Genomic DNA, 18,533 nt, shown 5'->3' with positions numbered 1-18,533 from the left:
CGGAATAAAAGCAGTATCTAATATGTCCATTTTCAAGACAAGGGCAAACCATTTCTGTTCCATTCAATGCTTTTAATTTTATTTAAAACATTAGTATAACTAGTATTAATTGTATAATATGGCCTATGACATTCAAATAAGTTACCTGTAATTGTCCAATTTTTTTAAATGTCTTTTATAAAGCATCATTGAGTGTATTAAATAATTTATTTTACGTCTACATTTACTTAGTAAGTTATTGGATTAAGAAAACACAACTAATATACAAATACATGTAAATATTTAAAGTATTGAACCCAACATGTTTCAAAATGTCATTAAATATGTAAAATGCAATTTTTCTAATAAATGAGGAAATGAGGATTTCAATTCACAATAAATTCGAAGACTTAAATTTGAAAGAAGTCTATTTAACTCTATTTTGCACAAACACACGCGGATATATAACTTTTTCTTTTTAATGCCTTCCTGGAAGAATATAAAACGCTCTTTTTTCTTTACTCGCACTTGTAGTATATAATACTTTCTATATAATATGACGAATTGCAGGTTTTCAATACTTGCACGATTGTACATGAAGGATGTAGTACGCATTAACTCAGTACCTAGAATATAAATAACACATGTATTAAACAATACAAACAATTTTTCATGATTGTTTGTATTAATGATTTACTGAAGAAAAATATACAAGCTGCTTTGTTACGTTTGGAACCATCTGACCGGTGCTAGGAAAAATATAAAATTGATGTCTGTTATAATTATCTGTCGACATGTTATTAATTATCGGTAGACACGTAATGTATACCTTAGATCTACAAAAAATCATGTACATGTAGATCTAAATTATCATTAGTAATGATACTTTCGACATACCCGATCATTTTTATAAAAAAAATAAATTCTAAAATAAGAACAAAAAACATCAGGGAAAGTATATTACTATATGCGAAGGAATAACCTTAAAACTGCTGTTTTAATCATAAAATGTATATTTTGATAAACATGCATTTTATTTGATTTTTTTCTCATAATTTTTTAACAGTGTCCAATTCTAAGGCCGCTTATGTCTAATTAAAAGTATGATGTGATATGGCGTGCAATAATTTGCTTAATCATTCTGTGATTGAAATTCACCAGTTACTTGATATTTTATTAATTCACGTTTAATTGATGGTGAATTATATGTACACAACAAAGACTGGCCATTTACGCAGTCTGACAAAAAACTACCTCCATCAAGACAGTTAGACAATAGAAAACATGTATTGTCATGCCATTGTCGTGTTCTTATTACCATTTCTCGATATACATAGTAATGTTAGTTATAAATTATATTTATTTTGATAGTTCTGCATATTTATTTCAGACAATAATTCTGTTACAATTTAAATCCAGTGAATGATGACCAGTCAGCATAAGCATACTTTCCATATGTTCCATGTGTTCGTATCCAGACTTCGTCTTTCCTCTTCATTTTTATAACAGCTGATGAAGTTCCGGACGCCATGTGAGAACTGCCTGACTCACCATTGACATGATTATAACCCAGACGTTTACCATTGAGAACAATTTCAGTGTGGAATTGTTTTCCACCCTTTGTCACGTTCGTCCACATAAATGAGTACAGACCATCTTCAGGCGCTGTAAATTTACCGGTGTTTGCGTTATAGGCATTTCCAGAGTTTTGTGTTACTTTCCCAAAAACAACAACAGCGAAGTTACCAAGGTTTGCCTGATCTTTCGACATCAGTGCATGAAAAGCAATGTTTTCTATCAGAATAAATAATGCAGATAATCATTTAAGTGTACCTTGTAACAGACGATTAAATCTTAGATTATTTTTGTTTTTGCGATTTGCTTTTTTGATATTTCTGTAAACATGATAAAATGAATGGCATAAACTTAATAATGAAAACAGCCCTCTGAATTTACTTTTTCTATATTCAGCTTCCCTAATTAGTAAAGCTATATACCCATATCATCTCCATATTTAGTTTAAGTCTCCCATTTGATTCGATACATAAAATCAAGCTCTACGTTCGATTAGTTTTTTTTATAAACGAGGCAAGCAATGGGCAAACAATTTGACGAAAAAGAATATCAAAAGCCTAGTTAAACATAATCATTTTACAAGTTCTATTGTCGATGTATCCAAGCTGGCTTTAAGCCAGCACATAGATATATCTGGAATTTTTTATTTTCGATTGTTCTATTTTCATTTGTTATTTCATTCTTAATTTATTTATTCTGAAAATCATAGGTAGAATTACTCGAAGATAGCACTCTCGAATAATTTGTTTTGAATATCACTATCGTAATATAAGAACATACTATTTTGATTTAAATAAGTAATACACAATCTACTCAGTATTAAACCTACAATTACAATAAAACGTAGGAGCAGAGCAAACACGGAACTCCAAAAGATTGGAGGTGGGACCAGATGCCATGGAGGAGTGAGTGTCCCCTGCTGAGAGGTCACAACCGCCGTTTGCTCCTTGTCCTGACCGGGAAATAACGAAAAAATCCGTCGTCAATTCATTGTATTAATAATGTACTGGCATAAAGAATGAAAACGTCAGTCAGCATTTGAATCAGGGATAGATTGTATTAGCTGATAATTTTATCAATTTATCGACCATAGAACTTACAAAATAGTGAACTAAAATTACACAGCTGACATTCTTGTTTCATCAACTTGCTTTCGATAATTTACATCGTTTTAGAAATCGTTCATACGTAGAGCATGTTCTTGCGTATCGAATTTACTGAGATATATACACTCCGTATGCAGGTGATGAAGGTATATTGCTGCATACTTAAGGAAAGTTGGCGATAGAAAAGTCATCTTGTGTATCATATAGCTTGTCAATTTAGTGTATATAATAGACTATTATAATTAGTATGAAAAACGTCAGTCAGCATTTGACTATGAGTGGGTTCGAGTCGCTGAGTTTAACTGCTGAATACATCATTCTAAATAATTTCAAAAAGCAAATCATGGTCACATATTGAACTTTATTGTTTATTGACAGTTATAATTATGCATAGATTTTGTGGTCACATACGACGTTAGCTAACCACATAACGAAAAATATCATTAGCACGAATCGTCGTGGTCAGACAGAAATTAGAAACATTGCAAGTTAACACAAGATACATGGTGTGTGTTTTGATTTAGTAAGTTTATCTAAGCGTTTGTGATAATTAATTTAAAAACTAAAACAAAAGTATTTCAATAAAAGTATTTAATTAAATACCTTTTTTCTATTCCTGAACAGTTTTTAGTTCTATATCCCATCCCTCTACAAACTGTGTTGTATTTGTTGTATTTATCAATGAAGTCTTGCGTGCCTTCTTTTGCCCAGACTTCAGGCAGTATGCATACAACAAGAACAATGGCTTTCAGCATACTCATCCTATCAAAAGGCATTGTTAAAGAAAAGAAATTTATTTCAAGATACATTTCCAATCGTTCAGGCGACATCATATAGTCTGTTTCCTATACAACTACATAACAGATGTGTGAATAATAACTTACCTATATGATATCATTTTACGTTGAAAGATTTCTGTTTGCTACCAAATTTAGCCTTACCTTTATAGTCTCTGTTTCTATATATCATAAACAAAGTATTTAAAAGGTAATTTGAGAATTGTAATCCTCTTTCAATTTAAATTTTTATATATAAACGTATTATTCACGATTTCAGATATTTATAAATTAAGCGGTGTGTAAATGTGAATTTTGTTTCCTACATTTTTTTATTATATAAGGTTTAATTTTAGAAAAGAACATAACTTTTATGATCAAGTCAAAAATATTTTTGAAACGTTGATTATGTAACTTCTTTTCATATGTAATAAGTTTTTTGTAATATCTTAAGGTATGAATCATTTTGACAAGGGTAGTATTTGGGATACTTTAAATTGAAACGTGTTTTCTACGGTTACCGTAATTAAATCAAGTATGAATGTGTAATTTACTAAATGGATGTAAGACTCAATTTTAATTAATCAACCAATGCCTCAATAACGTGTCTTCAAGAAAATGAGAGCGTATGAATGTGTCCTTCTTCCGTTCTGAGAATTTTCAATAGACACGATGACTTATGAAAAACTCATAATCTTCCAGGGTTTTCAATCCATTTTCATGTAAACGATATCTTTCTCTGCTATTTTTCAGTCGTTGAGATTACTTCTTGTCGGTATATGAAATTATAAAAATACTATTATTTTATTTCACATTTATTTCATTTGTATTTTTAAACATGGTCCAAAGAGGGCAATCTGTTTTCTTTTACAAAAAGAATATTGAAGATATATATCATTTTCACGGAGTAAATATTTGAAAACTTCTTTGTTATTTGAAAAATATTTTAATTTTATTTCAGTAATACTTTTCATACGTAGAGGGGAAATCTCTAAACTTTAACAAAATCAGGAAAATATTTAATATATCGAAATCTTGTAAAACGCCTTAATTCATGTTTTATAATTAGTTGATCATGAAAATAGGTCAGGGACATAAAGTTTAATTATTGATACATGTAGGTCAAGTGCCTTGTTTTGAATAAGAATGGTACATAACTTTTTTATCAAAACGAAAATATGGACAAGAAGTTGAATACGTAATTATAATTCATGTTGAAGTAAGTAGTTAAATACCTAAAGTTACAAATCATTTTCACAGAAATGATACATGTGTTTGAAAAGTTACATTTGTAGGAAAAGTTGTCCGTTGTAATTAAATTAAGTTTAGGACAGCTTAGTTCATCTATAAAATTCTCGTTCGTCCTTCTTCTAGAACAAGGCAGTTTACATAGATAGGACTTTCACATTTACAAATGAAACAAAAAATCCAATAAATCTGCCTTGAAAATTGATTTCAAAACTAAACGGGTGCAATATTTTACTACCAAAGTAAAACAGAAATTCGTGATTTATGGTATTTACTACTGTATAATTTTATCGATTAATTGTACATTTCTGATATTAAACACTGCTTTTTTTTATGTAGCAGGTTGGCTGAAAAAATAAACACGCAACATCCTACGGCTATAAAAAGAAGATATATTCAGGCTTCCTTAATCTTCTGAGTAAAAAAAAATCCGTCCGAGAGAAATATAGAGGGAAATACCATGAAAACAACTTATAACTGAGTTCAATAATCAATTCCTGTTTTTCGATCCCTTCTAATGTTTTGAGCCGTTGTTGTTAACAATGCATAGATAGATATACAGGTAGTTTTTGTTTTATATTCTTATCCAGCACCTTTCAAAATGATATTTTTTTCAGTCAAAAATGTATGAGGAATACCATCTATGAACAACTGACCGATATACAAGGAAAGCAACAAAGAATAAAAAAAAAACATGTGGCTATTTAAATGTTTCATCAATCTGACGAGTAAAATGAATCTGTTTGTGAGAAATATAGAAAGTTATATCAGACAAATAATGGAAAGCTAAAAAACAATAACCCAGTCCTGTTTGTCAGACCGATCTAATGATATAAACAATATTTTAAACATTGTAAAGATTCATATAATTTTTTTGTAATTTTCAATCTACCACTTCCTAAAGAGATCAATCTAATGTCATGAAACACTATTATTTACAATGTGGAGATGAACAAAGCATTTTCTTTGAATTTCATTCCATGATTGGTAAATACATGTGAAAGTCGAAAACTAGTAAACCATCTGCGTAAGAAATAATATTGTAAAGCCAAATTAAATTTGAATTGCATGTGAATATTCAATTCAGCTTTATGTGCAATCAAAATCATGGAGACTTTCAAAGATTGTTTAGAAGAAAGAAACTGATTTTTTTTAAATCCTTAATTAAATACCACATTGATCATTGTTCACACATAACATTACATACTTATAAATTTTTTTATATAAATAACCTAAATTTAATAACATCAGAATATCAAATTAAGTATATGGTTTTCTTCAATTGCTCCATCTGCTTTCACATTTGGTAGGTCTTTTAAAAGCTAAATACGATTAGTAAATAACAAAGATCTATATTTATCCGCAATATTACAATACACTTTCTTTAAATTCACAGCTCCTATATTTTTGTTGTTCTTTTTGTCTTGGTTCAATGAAAACAGACAGAGGTATTTTGCATAGCTAACTAATGCGCTATTATAAAACTTTCGGAAGCGAATGTGCCTTTTTGAAAGCAGAGTTCAGCTTTAAATTTTAATTGTTTGGAACCTAATTTATGCAATTTTAAGTTTTGTAAAGACTGTGAATGATTTTGTTAGATGATAAATAAAAATAAATAAACAAGAATCATATAATATCTTTAACAGTGACCTTTATCTGACGCAAAACACTTTTGATGGAAAAGATTTATAATTATCGTTAATGGCTGCTGCCTAATCTAACATTGCGTTTTTAACGATACAAAGTACGCCCATTTACACTTCTAAGAGTTAAACATTTATAAATGCACAAAACAAACGGTATTCGAGCTAAAAGTCCATTTAATCAACAAAACAAATTTTGGAACAGAGCAAAAACACGGACCTCTAAAACATCAAAGGTGGGATCAAGTGAAAATGGTCAAACAAAAATCTCTGGATTCAGAAAAAGTTCTGCATATTTATTTACAGATTACAATTCAATCATAGTTAATCATATAATACATGTAGAGGGAAAATTATCATATCAGTATTAATTCATAGGGACCAATATTTATTTGAATGCAAAATTTTTATATATAGATCGTGGGGACATAAGTCCTTTGGAAACCCGTATATACAGAACACTCCATGAATAAATATTGACAGTATATGCCATATATAAGGTGTGATTGTAAGAAATGATGAATTTTAGAACGCATTACATTTTTGGTATCAATTTTTATTGAGGACGCAAGGAAAATATTTTAATTGATCCAAAGATACGTGGAAATCGGCTGTTTTAATTTATGGTGTTTTTACATTAAAAGGTTAAAGAAAAAAGAATTCACATAAAAAATTCAATAAACAATGGCTATATATATTAAAAGGACGTTAAGCATGTATTCATTGATATCATTATCTCCTGTTGATCGGTCACCGTAAGCCGTTTGTATTGACCAGGTACACATGTTACATTACGTAGTCAAAGTCCTTATAATTAGTATAAATCAAGGTAGCCAAAATACAACCAAATGATAAAATATATGAATTATCTGCTGATAAAGTCATTATTACGACCATAGAATATACGAAATGCCGAAATTTAGCGAGTTTGCTAAACTCCCTGTAACAACAACTTATCTATCAGTATCCAGCATCGGTTTAAAAATAATAATACTCAGAACAAGCTCTATATTGAATAAGTCGGGAGATTAAGCAGATTATGTACACCATGTGATAGCGGAATATAACTAATATAATTAATTAGAAAAGTACACAATGGAAAAGGTGATGTAATCTTTTTTTATACAGACCATTTTTTTTATTTGACCCGTATTATTGTTGTTAGTTAGTGTAATTTCCTTCTATAATCAGATGTGAGACGATTTTCTTTTTTCAAGTTTTTTGGGATATATTGAAACGAAATATGAATTTAAAAATCCTCTTTATTGATTCTACATAGCCAAAGCATCTAAATGTCGAGTTGAAGGCCACATCAAGAATTTTCTTCTGTCGTAAAGGGTCACCCAATCAGAAAATACATTTAGGGCCTATTCTCCTCCCACTGCCATGGCTTTTGTCCATTATATAATATAAACCAGAAAATACATTCAAATCGATAGTTTTGTGAATTTATTTATGACAATGATTCTGTTACAATTTAAATCCTGTGAATGATGACCAGTTTTCGTAAGCGTACTTTCCATCTTTACCATATGTTCTTATCCAAACTTTATCATTCTTCTTCATCTTTATAACAGCTGATGAAGTTCCAGAAGCAAAATTGGACAGGCCATTTACACAATTGTAACCAATTATATTAACATCGAGAACAATTTCTGTGTAAAATTATTCCCCAGCCTTTGTCAAAATGGTCCATGTAAATGAAAAGAGGCCATCATCAGGTGCTGTGAATTCACCGGTGTTTGCGTTATAGGCATTTCCAGAATTTTGTGTTACTTTTCCAAAAACAACATTGACATTTTTATCAAGGTTCTGTTGGGCATTTGATAACAAAGCGTGAAAAGCAATGTTTTCTGTAAAACCAAATTTTAAAAAAAATATGCCTTTCAGATAATTTCAGCTCTATGCAAATGAACTGTGTTTACTTTGAATAAGTACATTCATGTTAACGTTTATCTTTTTTTTTTTTAAATCTATGAAGATAAAAATATCTTATAAGGAAGATGAGAAAAATAAATACCTCTCTCTTCTATCCTATTCCGTGGCATGCTTTGTTGTATTTGCTAATGAAGTCTTTGACGGTTTCGTTTGCACTCACTTCAAGCAAAATGCATACAACGAGTACTGCCGTCTTAGGCTTACTTAACCTATTTCAAGACAATTTAAGAGAAAAAGCTGTTTCAGTTAACATATAGAATCAATAATAATATATTTATATAATAGTGTTTTGTTTTGCGTGCACTATGCCTGAATAGTAGTCATGGTTTGACACATGGTGCACGAGCCAGAGGCGATGGCACTATGGTCAAACCCTGACTACTATTTAGGCATAGTGCACGCAAAACACAACACTATTGTTATTATTATGCTGCCTGTTGTTACTGTATACAAACGGCAATATTTTCTTCATTCCCAATGTTTTCATCACCTGTTACATTCGTCTACTCTATTATGACGTCACCTTGTGCAAAATGTACGTCATAATCTTTTTCTTTAATATTGAACGTTCCATGCTTTAGGTTTAATCTACAGATATTTTTAGAGAATAGTATTTTAGAGAAGGAAGGGGGGTTGCAAGAAACTATTTTAGAAGAATTATTTTGTTTATTTTTAATCTTAAGTGTAAAACATTTGAAACTAAGATTATATATTATTATAGTACTACACTAAAGCTAACGGCGTCTGTGGCGTAATCGTTAGCGCGTCGGACTGACAATCTCGGGGTCGTGAGTCCGCTCCCCGGTATGGGAGTTGTCGGATTTTCCTTAAAAATGGATGCCGTGCACTATTTCGGCATAGTATGCTTACGCTACATAAATCCTTAGAACACTATGCGAGAATAGTAGGGTATGGTTTATATAGAGACAAACTGACAGGAAGCATAGTAATTATCTTTACCCCCCCCCCCCCTCTGTTGATTTTTCCGTGAAATCCTGGCTTACGAATGGTTGAAGTCTGTCACGTGAAGGAGGTGGATTACTTATACCCAGTCAGTTGTAAATCTATACCCGGTCAGTTGTAAATCTATACCCGGTCGATGCATTACGTCACAAACACAACGTGACGTCATAATAGGCACAGTATAAGCGTGATGAAGCATTTAGCCGAGAAAACCATTTATAAACCACAGATATATACGAAAGCCCAGAAGGCTCATTCGAGATTCGAGTTTCCAAATACGAGATTCGAAATTCGAGATTCAAAATTCGAAATTCGAGATTCAAAATTCGAGTTTCGAGATTCAAGATCCAAACGAACCAATCAAAAGCGGGTTCAACATTTGATTATTTCCCTTTATTATGTTTTTACTATTAAGAAATAGTTCAATATAATTATATCAAATGGGTCATTTCATTAAATTACAATGCAAGAAAAAGTGTTATATATATTAGAGGGAAATTTAAATAATGAATGGAATTTTGATCAGCAAAAAATATTTTAATTTATATTATAGATTCTTAAATATTAAATAGATTTCATATATCAGGAGTATACATATTTTTGAATTGTCTACTAAACTTAATTTTTATGCATTTCCACTGTTAAGAAAACCACAGGTACTTGTGAAAGGTACCACCCCCCACCCCCCCACCCACCCCCCTCGATATTCAACCCTAGGGCTTATTGGACATTTTTTTCACAAGTTTTATTTATTAAACTTATTCATCATGTATACAATAACAAAAAATTGTAAAATCCCCAGAATAATCGCTCAACACACCCCCCCCCCCCCAAATACCCACTATAAATTATAAGAGAAGGATATGCCACTCCAGTCTGTTTACGTTGTACCCCCACTGGTGTTAAATGCATTTATTTTGTTTTAACTTTATATGTCGATTCACACTGTCTCTACATATACAATGTATTTCCAGGGGCGGATCCAGGAATTGAAGTTAGGGGGCGCCAGATTCAGGCAGGGGGTCTGGGGGCCGCCTTGAGGCCCCCAGTGGGTCCAGGGCAAAGCCCTGGTGGGGGCCCAGGGGGCGAAGGCCCCGGAAGCTCTTGGATTCTAGAGGTTTTGTAGGGTAAAAATGAGGTCTACCGAGTAGACATTTAAACATTTTCTCGACAAACTATGTTTTATGCTAACTTAGACAATTTTAAGGGGGCGCCCCCCCCCCTTAAATCTGCCACTGATTTCTGTCTTAGTCCATGCTATCGGACTGACTCTGCAACACGTAATAATCCCACATTTTTTCCGTAAACAGCTTTCTTTCTTGTAAAGTGGGGTAATAAATAGTGTTGTTTTTTTTTTTTGTTTTTTTTTTTTTTTTTGGTTGAGCGATTATTCTGGGGGTTTTACGCCAGCGATTTTTTTCGTATTGTAAGGCTACACATAACAGAGAAATAAGCCCCGGGGTTCAATATCAAGGGGGGGGGTCTTGTCCACACGTACCTGTGTTTTTCTTAAAATTAAGACAAGAAACATGTATTGACGTAAGCGTCAAAAATCGGCCGCAAACCAATTAATGTTCCTTTTATGAAGCAACTAAAGACTATGGTGGTCTGTTTTTAAAATATCTTATATCTATCTTTTAATATATATCCTCGTGATATTAAAAGCTTGTGCTCTACATTGCATGATTTTCTTAATTATATAATGCATGTTCAGTATTAACCCCTGGTACTCTGCGTCAACAACTTTTGAACCGTGGGCCTGTATGGCATTTACATTAAAAGTTTAAAACTAAAATTAAATGTAATCTACAACTAGATATGCAGTGTAGTTTAATTTAATAAAAATGCAACAAATATGTTGGTATTCTTGCTCTCTCTTAGAGGAAAAAACTAAACTCCCTCTAGATCTGCCACTACATTTCTTCTCTTTGAGTTGTAGCGGGAAAATTCTTGGTACATTGTAAAACGTGCATTATCCTCGTCTGCTAAGGGCCAAATCTTGTAATATTTTGTAGCCTGCTAAGTCTTTTAATGAATTTACATTTAACCATATTTTTCAAAATGTTTATATGTGTACATATGTACACGTCATTTTAAAATAAATACGTACAACAAATCCCGTTTGAATAGAGAAAGTAAAACTGTGTAATATACATAACGTGGTCTTTGATTTAGACTACGCCCAACACATGTCTTAATTTTCTCCGCACTTCAAACATATCTAAATTTCTAAGTCAGTCTTCATAAGAATTTTTAATTTTATGTTTATTGTGCGTTTTTCTTTAACCTTAAGACCGTCTTTTTAATATACTGCTATATTAATGTTAAATATTTTTTATTTAAATTGTTTTAACTCCGCAGAAACGCACAGCGACTTCGAAATTTCATATCATATAACCGACCATCTCCTGGCGGCCGGTAATTTGTCATCATTACAAAAATATAATTATATACTCCTGATATATGTAATCTATTTAATGTTTAAGAATCTATAATATAAATTGAAATATTCATTGCGGATCAAAAATCCATTAATTATTTAAATTTCCCTCTAATATATATAACACTTTTTCTTGCATTGTAATTTAATGAAATGACCCATTTGATATAATTATATTGAATTATTTCTTGATAGTAAAAACATAATAAAGGGAAATAATCAAATGTTGAACCCGCTTTTGATTGGTTCGTTTGGATCTTGAATCTCGAAACTCGAATTTTGAATCTCGAATTTCGAATTTTGAATCTCGAATTTCGAATCTCGTATTTGGAAACTCGAATCTCGAATGAGCCTTCTGGGCTTTCGTAGATATAGCGTAAATGTTTCATCGGTGGGGTAAATTCGTTACATAGTCTTTTAGTGTCAGGGTATGGGATGGTACCTGGTTAGAAAATTTCATACCTGACTCAAAATTTACTAACCAGGTATCATCCCATACCCTGTCACTAAAAGACTATGTAACTAATAGTATAGTTTGTATTTAAAATATATGCTATTTATGTTCATAAATAATTTTATGCCCATTTCTTGTGTATTGAAAGTGAGACAAGCGAGATAACTCTAATATTTTTGTGCGTTCTTGTTTTTAGAACAGTCTCAGTATCTAATCGAGTACAATGAGTGTAGGCGCCATATTTGTGTGCAAGGTACAATTTTAATTTTGAACAACCCTCCCACCTCTCCCTAATAGTTAAAAATTTACAGTGTCTCAATTGATGTGAATAATTTTAACAGTATTTTTCCATTTCTTAATTGTTCGGTAGGTAAGGCATTTTTACCATACCCCACCATTGATGGAAACATTTTATACAGTAATGTTTTAATTTATTTCGAAGTTGCATGTAGTGATATTGGTATCACTGCAAGGTTTATAAATGTAAATCTATCAAACTACATGTTCATTATTTTTTGTAATAGTTTTTTACAAAATTGTCATTTAATAATAAATGACCTTTTCCAACTACAAACAGTGTTGTGTTGTTATCAGATAGTGTAATATTACATCAAGCAGAGCAACCTTTAGTGCGAGTATCAGGAAGACGGGCATAAATGTACTTACATGTACATCTTTGGAAGCAGAAAGAAATACTATTTCTGTTTGATGTCAAATCTACTCTTTTTCAGTTATTGTCCCTCTTTATATATTATTCACATGTAATTAAAATGTAATATGAGCAGTGTGACTTTTCCCCTTACATTTGATCGATAAAGAATAACTCACACTGACTTTTTTGTAATGATAAAAAAATTGTGCTGAGTAATATTTTGTTACTTTTTAAAAAGAAATGAACGTGGAATAATTTATATCCTTTTAGTATAAGAATATAAGATAAAGATAATGTTACTTTGAAAATAAAGGAAAAAATGTAGAGAAAACCAATTTGGAAATTTGATTTAAAGGAACGAAGGCCTTTCATAGTATTCATTTTTTTAAATAAATATGCGTTACGGTATAAGACGAAAATCACATTTCACGATATCAAGAGTAAAAGAATAAAAAAAAGTATTTTCACAAAAAGTAAAATAACAGAATTGTTAGGTTGGGTACATACAATTTTACGAAGATGTCAATTTACTTTATATTAATTTCAAAATTTAACAGTGAAGTTGTAAATGAAAAGTTGTCTCAATAAATAAAAATGCAGATGAGATAACCAACTAGACTACCGACGCCTAAAGAATATGGCTGCCTCTTCCCAAATTCTGAATCTCATGGCTCCAGGATTAGAGATTCTAGTGCTAGGGCGGGACCATATAGATTATGTAATAGTGAAATGCATAAATTCTTTGAAATTCCACTTCTCTGCTCATGGGCATTTAAAAAACTAACCAATAATTATGCATAGTGGAAGGCATAGTTATGTTGAATAAGGCTGCCTCTCCCAAAATTGTGAATTTCATGCCCCCAGGGTCAGGGGTTCTAGTGCTAGGGATAGGCTACATGTATATAGATTACCGGTATATAGTGAAAATGCATAAATTCTTTGAAATTATACTTCTCTGCTCATGGGCATTAGATAAACTTACTAAGTACATAGTTATGAGGAGAAAGGATGCCTCTTCGAGATTTGTGAATTACATGGCCCCAGGATCAGGGGTTCGAGTGCAAGAGCGGGGCTATAAAGATTATATAGTGAAAATGAATCATTTCTTTGAAAATCTTCTTTTCTGCGCCTGGGTATTAAACCAATGAACTATGTACATAGTTATGAGGAGGAAGGATGCCTCTATGAGATTTGTAAATTTCATGGCCCTAGGGTCAAAGGGTTCTAGTGCTAGGGCGGGGCTATGTAGATTATATTGTGAAAATGCATAAATTCTTTGAAATTCTTCTTTCCTGCTCTTGGGCATTAAAAAACTAACCAATTGCATAGTAATGTTGAATAAGGCTGCCTCTCCCGAAATCGTGAATTTCATGGCCCTGGCCCCAATGTCAGGGGTTCCAGTGCTAGGGCAGAGCTATAAAGATTATATAGTGAAAACAAATTTATTCATTTCTTTGAAAACCTTCTTTACGCGACTAGGTATTTTACCAATGAAATATGTACATAGTTATGAGGAGGTGGGATGTCTCTTTGAGATTTTTGATTCTAATTTTAATTTTGGCTCTAAAGTATTTATAATGAAAATGCATAATTCTTTGAAAATATTTTACTTTGCTCCTGAGAATTATGTCAATGATCTTAGTACATATATATGACGAAGAAAGTCGCCTTTTCCAAAATGGTTAATTTCCGGGCCCCTGGGTCAGAGGTGTTTAGAGGGGGTACATAGTCTGAAAATATATTGATGCTTTGAAATAATCAATAATTTATGATGAAATAAAATTCATGATATAATTTCCAATTCTTTTTTAAATATGTAGTCCCAGGGTCCGTGGTTCCTGTGGGATGGGGTGCACAATTGGTTACAAAGTGGAAATACATTTTTTCTTTGTTACTCTGTTTTACTTTCTGGTATTAAGTAACCAAAGTAAGCATTTTAAGTGTATAATTATAATAAGAAATTTTGCCTTTTTCAAAATTGAGAAGTTCATGGCCTCTGGTTTAAAACATGAATCAAATTCAATTGTTGGAAAGTTGTTACGGGATACTCAAGTGACCTATAAAACCCGTGGGCCTCTTGTTTAATTTGAAAGTTAGTGAAGTTGATTTCTTGATAATTCTACAGGAATGTAAATTAAGTAGGTTGATAGCTCAGGAGCTAAGGAGGTCTAATATGCATGCAAATTTTGTGCGCATCTGTCTCTGTGGCTGACGCTAAGGAGGCCAAATAGGTATATAAATCTCTTGCGACTGCCTTTGTGTTTGACGTCAGTGGGCGAGGACTACTGTAATTGTTATGGGAGTCCTCGTGAAATTGAAATCTATGTCTACATTTTTAAAATCAGTATATCTACAATTTTTTATTTATTAATGAAATTTAAATATAAGAAATCACTGTCTAGTTAGTATAGTATGCCAGGGACATCAACGATAGTGGAAAACATGAGATAATTTATGCATAATGGGCGAAGCCACATAATTTATGCATAACGGGCGAAGAAAATTGTGCATAAATTATCCCATGTTTCACATTATCGTTGATGCCCTGGCATACTATACTACATAGGTAACAAGATAGTGATTCCGTAAGTAAATATTGTGACAGTGTTATCAAAATTTATTTTCTTCCTTGACAACTGCATCTCCCTTAGTAATGGATGTGTGAATATTTTTTTTTTGCCTCGCAAGCTTTTATTATTTGACCTCGACCTCTGCATCTCCTGGAGCAAAGGTCACCTGATATATTGTATGTCGATGTTGTACTGATGTGATGTTGCTGTACTGAAATGCTATTGTTGTTGTTGAGATTGTGTTGCTTGGCCTACCCGTTGGTCTGGAAGCGCAAAATGATATTATGTTATAATGTATAATTCAGCCGTGCCCAAAAGCGCCAAATAAAAATAAAAACAGTGAAATTTTGTCTTTGGTTTATTGGGCCTGTCGAACCTAACTCAATATTAATTTATTTATAATAAATGAATTTATACCCATAATTTTTGGCAAAAGGTAATTCTTTGCAAAATGTTCCCTCGTTTTCTGTTTTATGTGCGTTTTAAATTAAGTCAATCACCAATTCTAAAAAAAGAAAAAGAAAAAAGTATTAATATTAATCTGAATTTAGTTTTTTGTATCATAAAATTCCATTTTATAATTTTACAATAAGTCAAACTCCAAGGTCTTATGCCGAAAAGCCAAATCGACCTCTCTATAATAGCTTAAATATTTACTATTTACTAATAAAATCATATGTTTAAAAAATCAGAGTTGGTGAGTATAGCTTAAATGTTTTATTGTCTAATATTTTTTGGGAACAACCCTTGTTCAAATTCTTTATAGCTACAGTATTTGTTTAAAGTTTGCATAAATAATTTAGGCCCGAATTTGAGGATGGTAAGATAAATATAAATTACAACTTTTATGACATTCTTTTCAAAGTCAATTGCAACTTGCTATCTCAATTTTGATTTTCAAATAAAAAATTCTTCATTAAGAGTTAATGAAGCATTACAAAATAAAATTATAAATTGCCGTATATTCATTATCTGAATGTCTTTTTTTTTAGTAATTAGAAGAAGGCATTTTATGAAGCTCACTCTTTGATTAATTTAATCGTGTAAATAAGACTTCTTTTTTAAACAGTTTGATTCTGCACATTAAGTACGTCTTGTAATTTCTGCCTTTAAACACTTATTTTCACTGAAATGATATTTACCTCAATTCATAATTATTGTAAGTAGTGGAAAGTTAGTTTGAAAATTCGCCTAAAGAAAGCATTCCTAAATAAATATGAATATTTGTATTAATTTTTGGCATGCTACATGTGTATCACACTGTATTCCTTGAAAATTCTCCATAAAATGTGAAAAAAAAAATAAATGTAAATATCAACATCTTTATGTATGGATCTTGCATCTAAAGGTGATTCTATTTTGCATGATCTTGAGATCAAAGCTGAAAACTTCTTCTCTGTAATATACTGAAGAATTGGTTTTTATAGTTTGCCTTCGCAAAATAGTTTGACTTTTGGGTATTTTCCTGGAACGAAAATTTGATACAAATTCAACTTAACATCATTGATTTAGAAAGAAATTTAATTCAATAAAACACCAGAAAATACATTAAAGTAGATGTTATCATTCAGAGTCAGGTTATGGCTCCCAGCCCAAACCCAGATACGATCACCTTTCTTTAACTCAAGAACTAGGGTTTGGGAACTTTGTGGATAATTTTTTCTAAAAGAAAAGATGGTTGAAAGAACTTTCATGTTCTTCACAATCTGTATATATGTATCTGTACGTAGTCCACCCATTGCTGAACACGAAATGAGATAAAGTCCGTCAATAGGGACAGTGAAGTGTCCTGTCCAGGGATGATAAGCGCCTCCTATATTGGTCAGGACCCTGTCATAAAGCACAGCTTGGTGGAACCCAACCCGTGTATCCTTTGTTAAAGTGGCAGTGAAGGCGATTTTTGGTTTTGCTGTAAATAAAATTTTACATCAGCTTAGTGAAATATATGGATAAGACGACTTTTATGCTTTCTCGAGAGTCCATTTGAACAATAAACTAGTATTTGTATAAAATTTACAATCCTTTACAATGCTTCTTATTTGCATTCTTTTGATAGATTTTCCAAGAAAAGCAGTCATGCGAACAAAACTCATAAATACGGTATTCTTTTTTTTTTCTGCTACATAAAAAACAAAAAAAATGACAAAATAATATCACATAATGTAGATCGTTTCGTAGCTCTCAGTTTTAATTTTCTTTGATATAGGTAATAGTATTATTTTACAATTATTGGTTAATGTTTCAAAAAGATAATTTTCGGAAATTTTAAAAGTATAAAAATTAATTTTCAAATCTGAACTATGTTTCTATTTTCTATCGCCAATATTTTTATTGATTACGTAATAACTATGATATTAAAATAGTTTACTTAAAAAATTTATAATAAAGTTCTTAAAATTGTTAAAATTCACATATTTCTATCTTTAACATAGAAATTTTCAGATTTTAGAATAGATTGCAGAAATTTATAATCAATTAGTTACTTTTTAAACTATATGAATATTTTATATCAACAATGATTCCTGTAGATGATAGCATTTTTATTTAAGGAATGAAGCCTATTTCAACTTTTGTTATACGATACAACATAACTTGGGACAGTTTACGCTTTATGAACCGAGAAGCAATTTATAAGAAAGAGTACACTGTCCCAAGTTATGTTATATCGTATAACAAAAGTTGAAATAAGCTTCATTCCTTTTAATTTCAGTGTATACAATAAGCCATTTTTTCCACCGGAAAAAGGCTTCAAATTTAGTACATTTTAAAAATAACGTCAAGCGCAGTAATACGGTTTTGAAGTAACTCATTGTAACGAGGCAAGTTTTGTTATACAAATTGGATAAACTCTTTTACCCAATCAAATGACGTGTTACAACTAAAATCAAATTATCTTAAAGCACAAAAAAACAATGTGAAAGAAATATTCTGATTAAACGGTTCATTATGTTTTCAAATGTGAATTAGATAGGTATGATAATAAATATTGTTAGCTCTACTGGTCAGAGACTAGAAGAGCTTATGCGATAGTAATGCGTCCGTCGTCCGTCCGTCTGTCTGTCTGTGTATGTCTGTAAACAATTTTTTTTAAATGCTACTCCTCCTACAGTTTTGTTCCGGTTTTAATATAACACAAGTAATCTATACTAAGATACATAATTCTGTATGTCGGTTTTTTATTTCGATGAA

At 31.4% G+C, this 18,533-nt stretch overlaps 1 protein-coding gene across 1 annotated transcript; it reads right to left on the bottom strand.

The window, feature by feature from the left end:
• Positions 1-1,381: 1,381 nt before the first annotated feature.
• Positions 1,382-1,750, bottom strand: LOC134250939 (heavy metal-binding protein HIP-like). The gene has a single exon (XM_062733303.1). The coding sequence runs from the start codon at positions 1,748-1,750 to the stop codon at positions 1,382-1,384; it is 369 nt and encodes a 122-aa protein (XP_062589287.1).
• Positions 1,751-18,533: the final 16,783 nt, after the last annotated feature.

Source organism: Saccostrea cucullata, unplaced genomic scaffold (genome assembly GCF_032062105.1).
Source record: "Saccostrea cucullata isolate Sc308-1 unplaced genomic scaffold, CSIRO_AGI_Scuc_v1 ctg2706, whole genome shotgun sequence".
In the NCBI taxonomy this organism is placed as follows: Eukaryota; Metazoa; Mollusca; class Bivalvia; order Ostreida; family Ostreidae; genus Saccostrea; species Saccostrea cuccullata.
This window is presented reverse-complemented; position numbering and strand designations above follow the sequence as displayed.

Excerpts from the sequence above, each read along its gene's own strand:
- LOC134250939 (XM_062733303.1), bottom strand. The coding sequence starts at position 1,750 with ATGTCGAAAGATCAGGCAAACCTTGGTAACTTCGCTGTTGTTGTTTTT.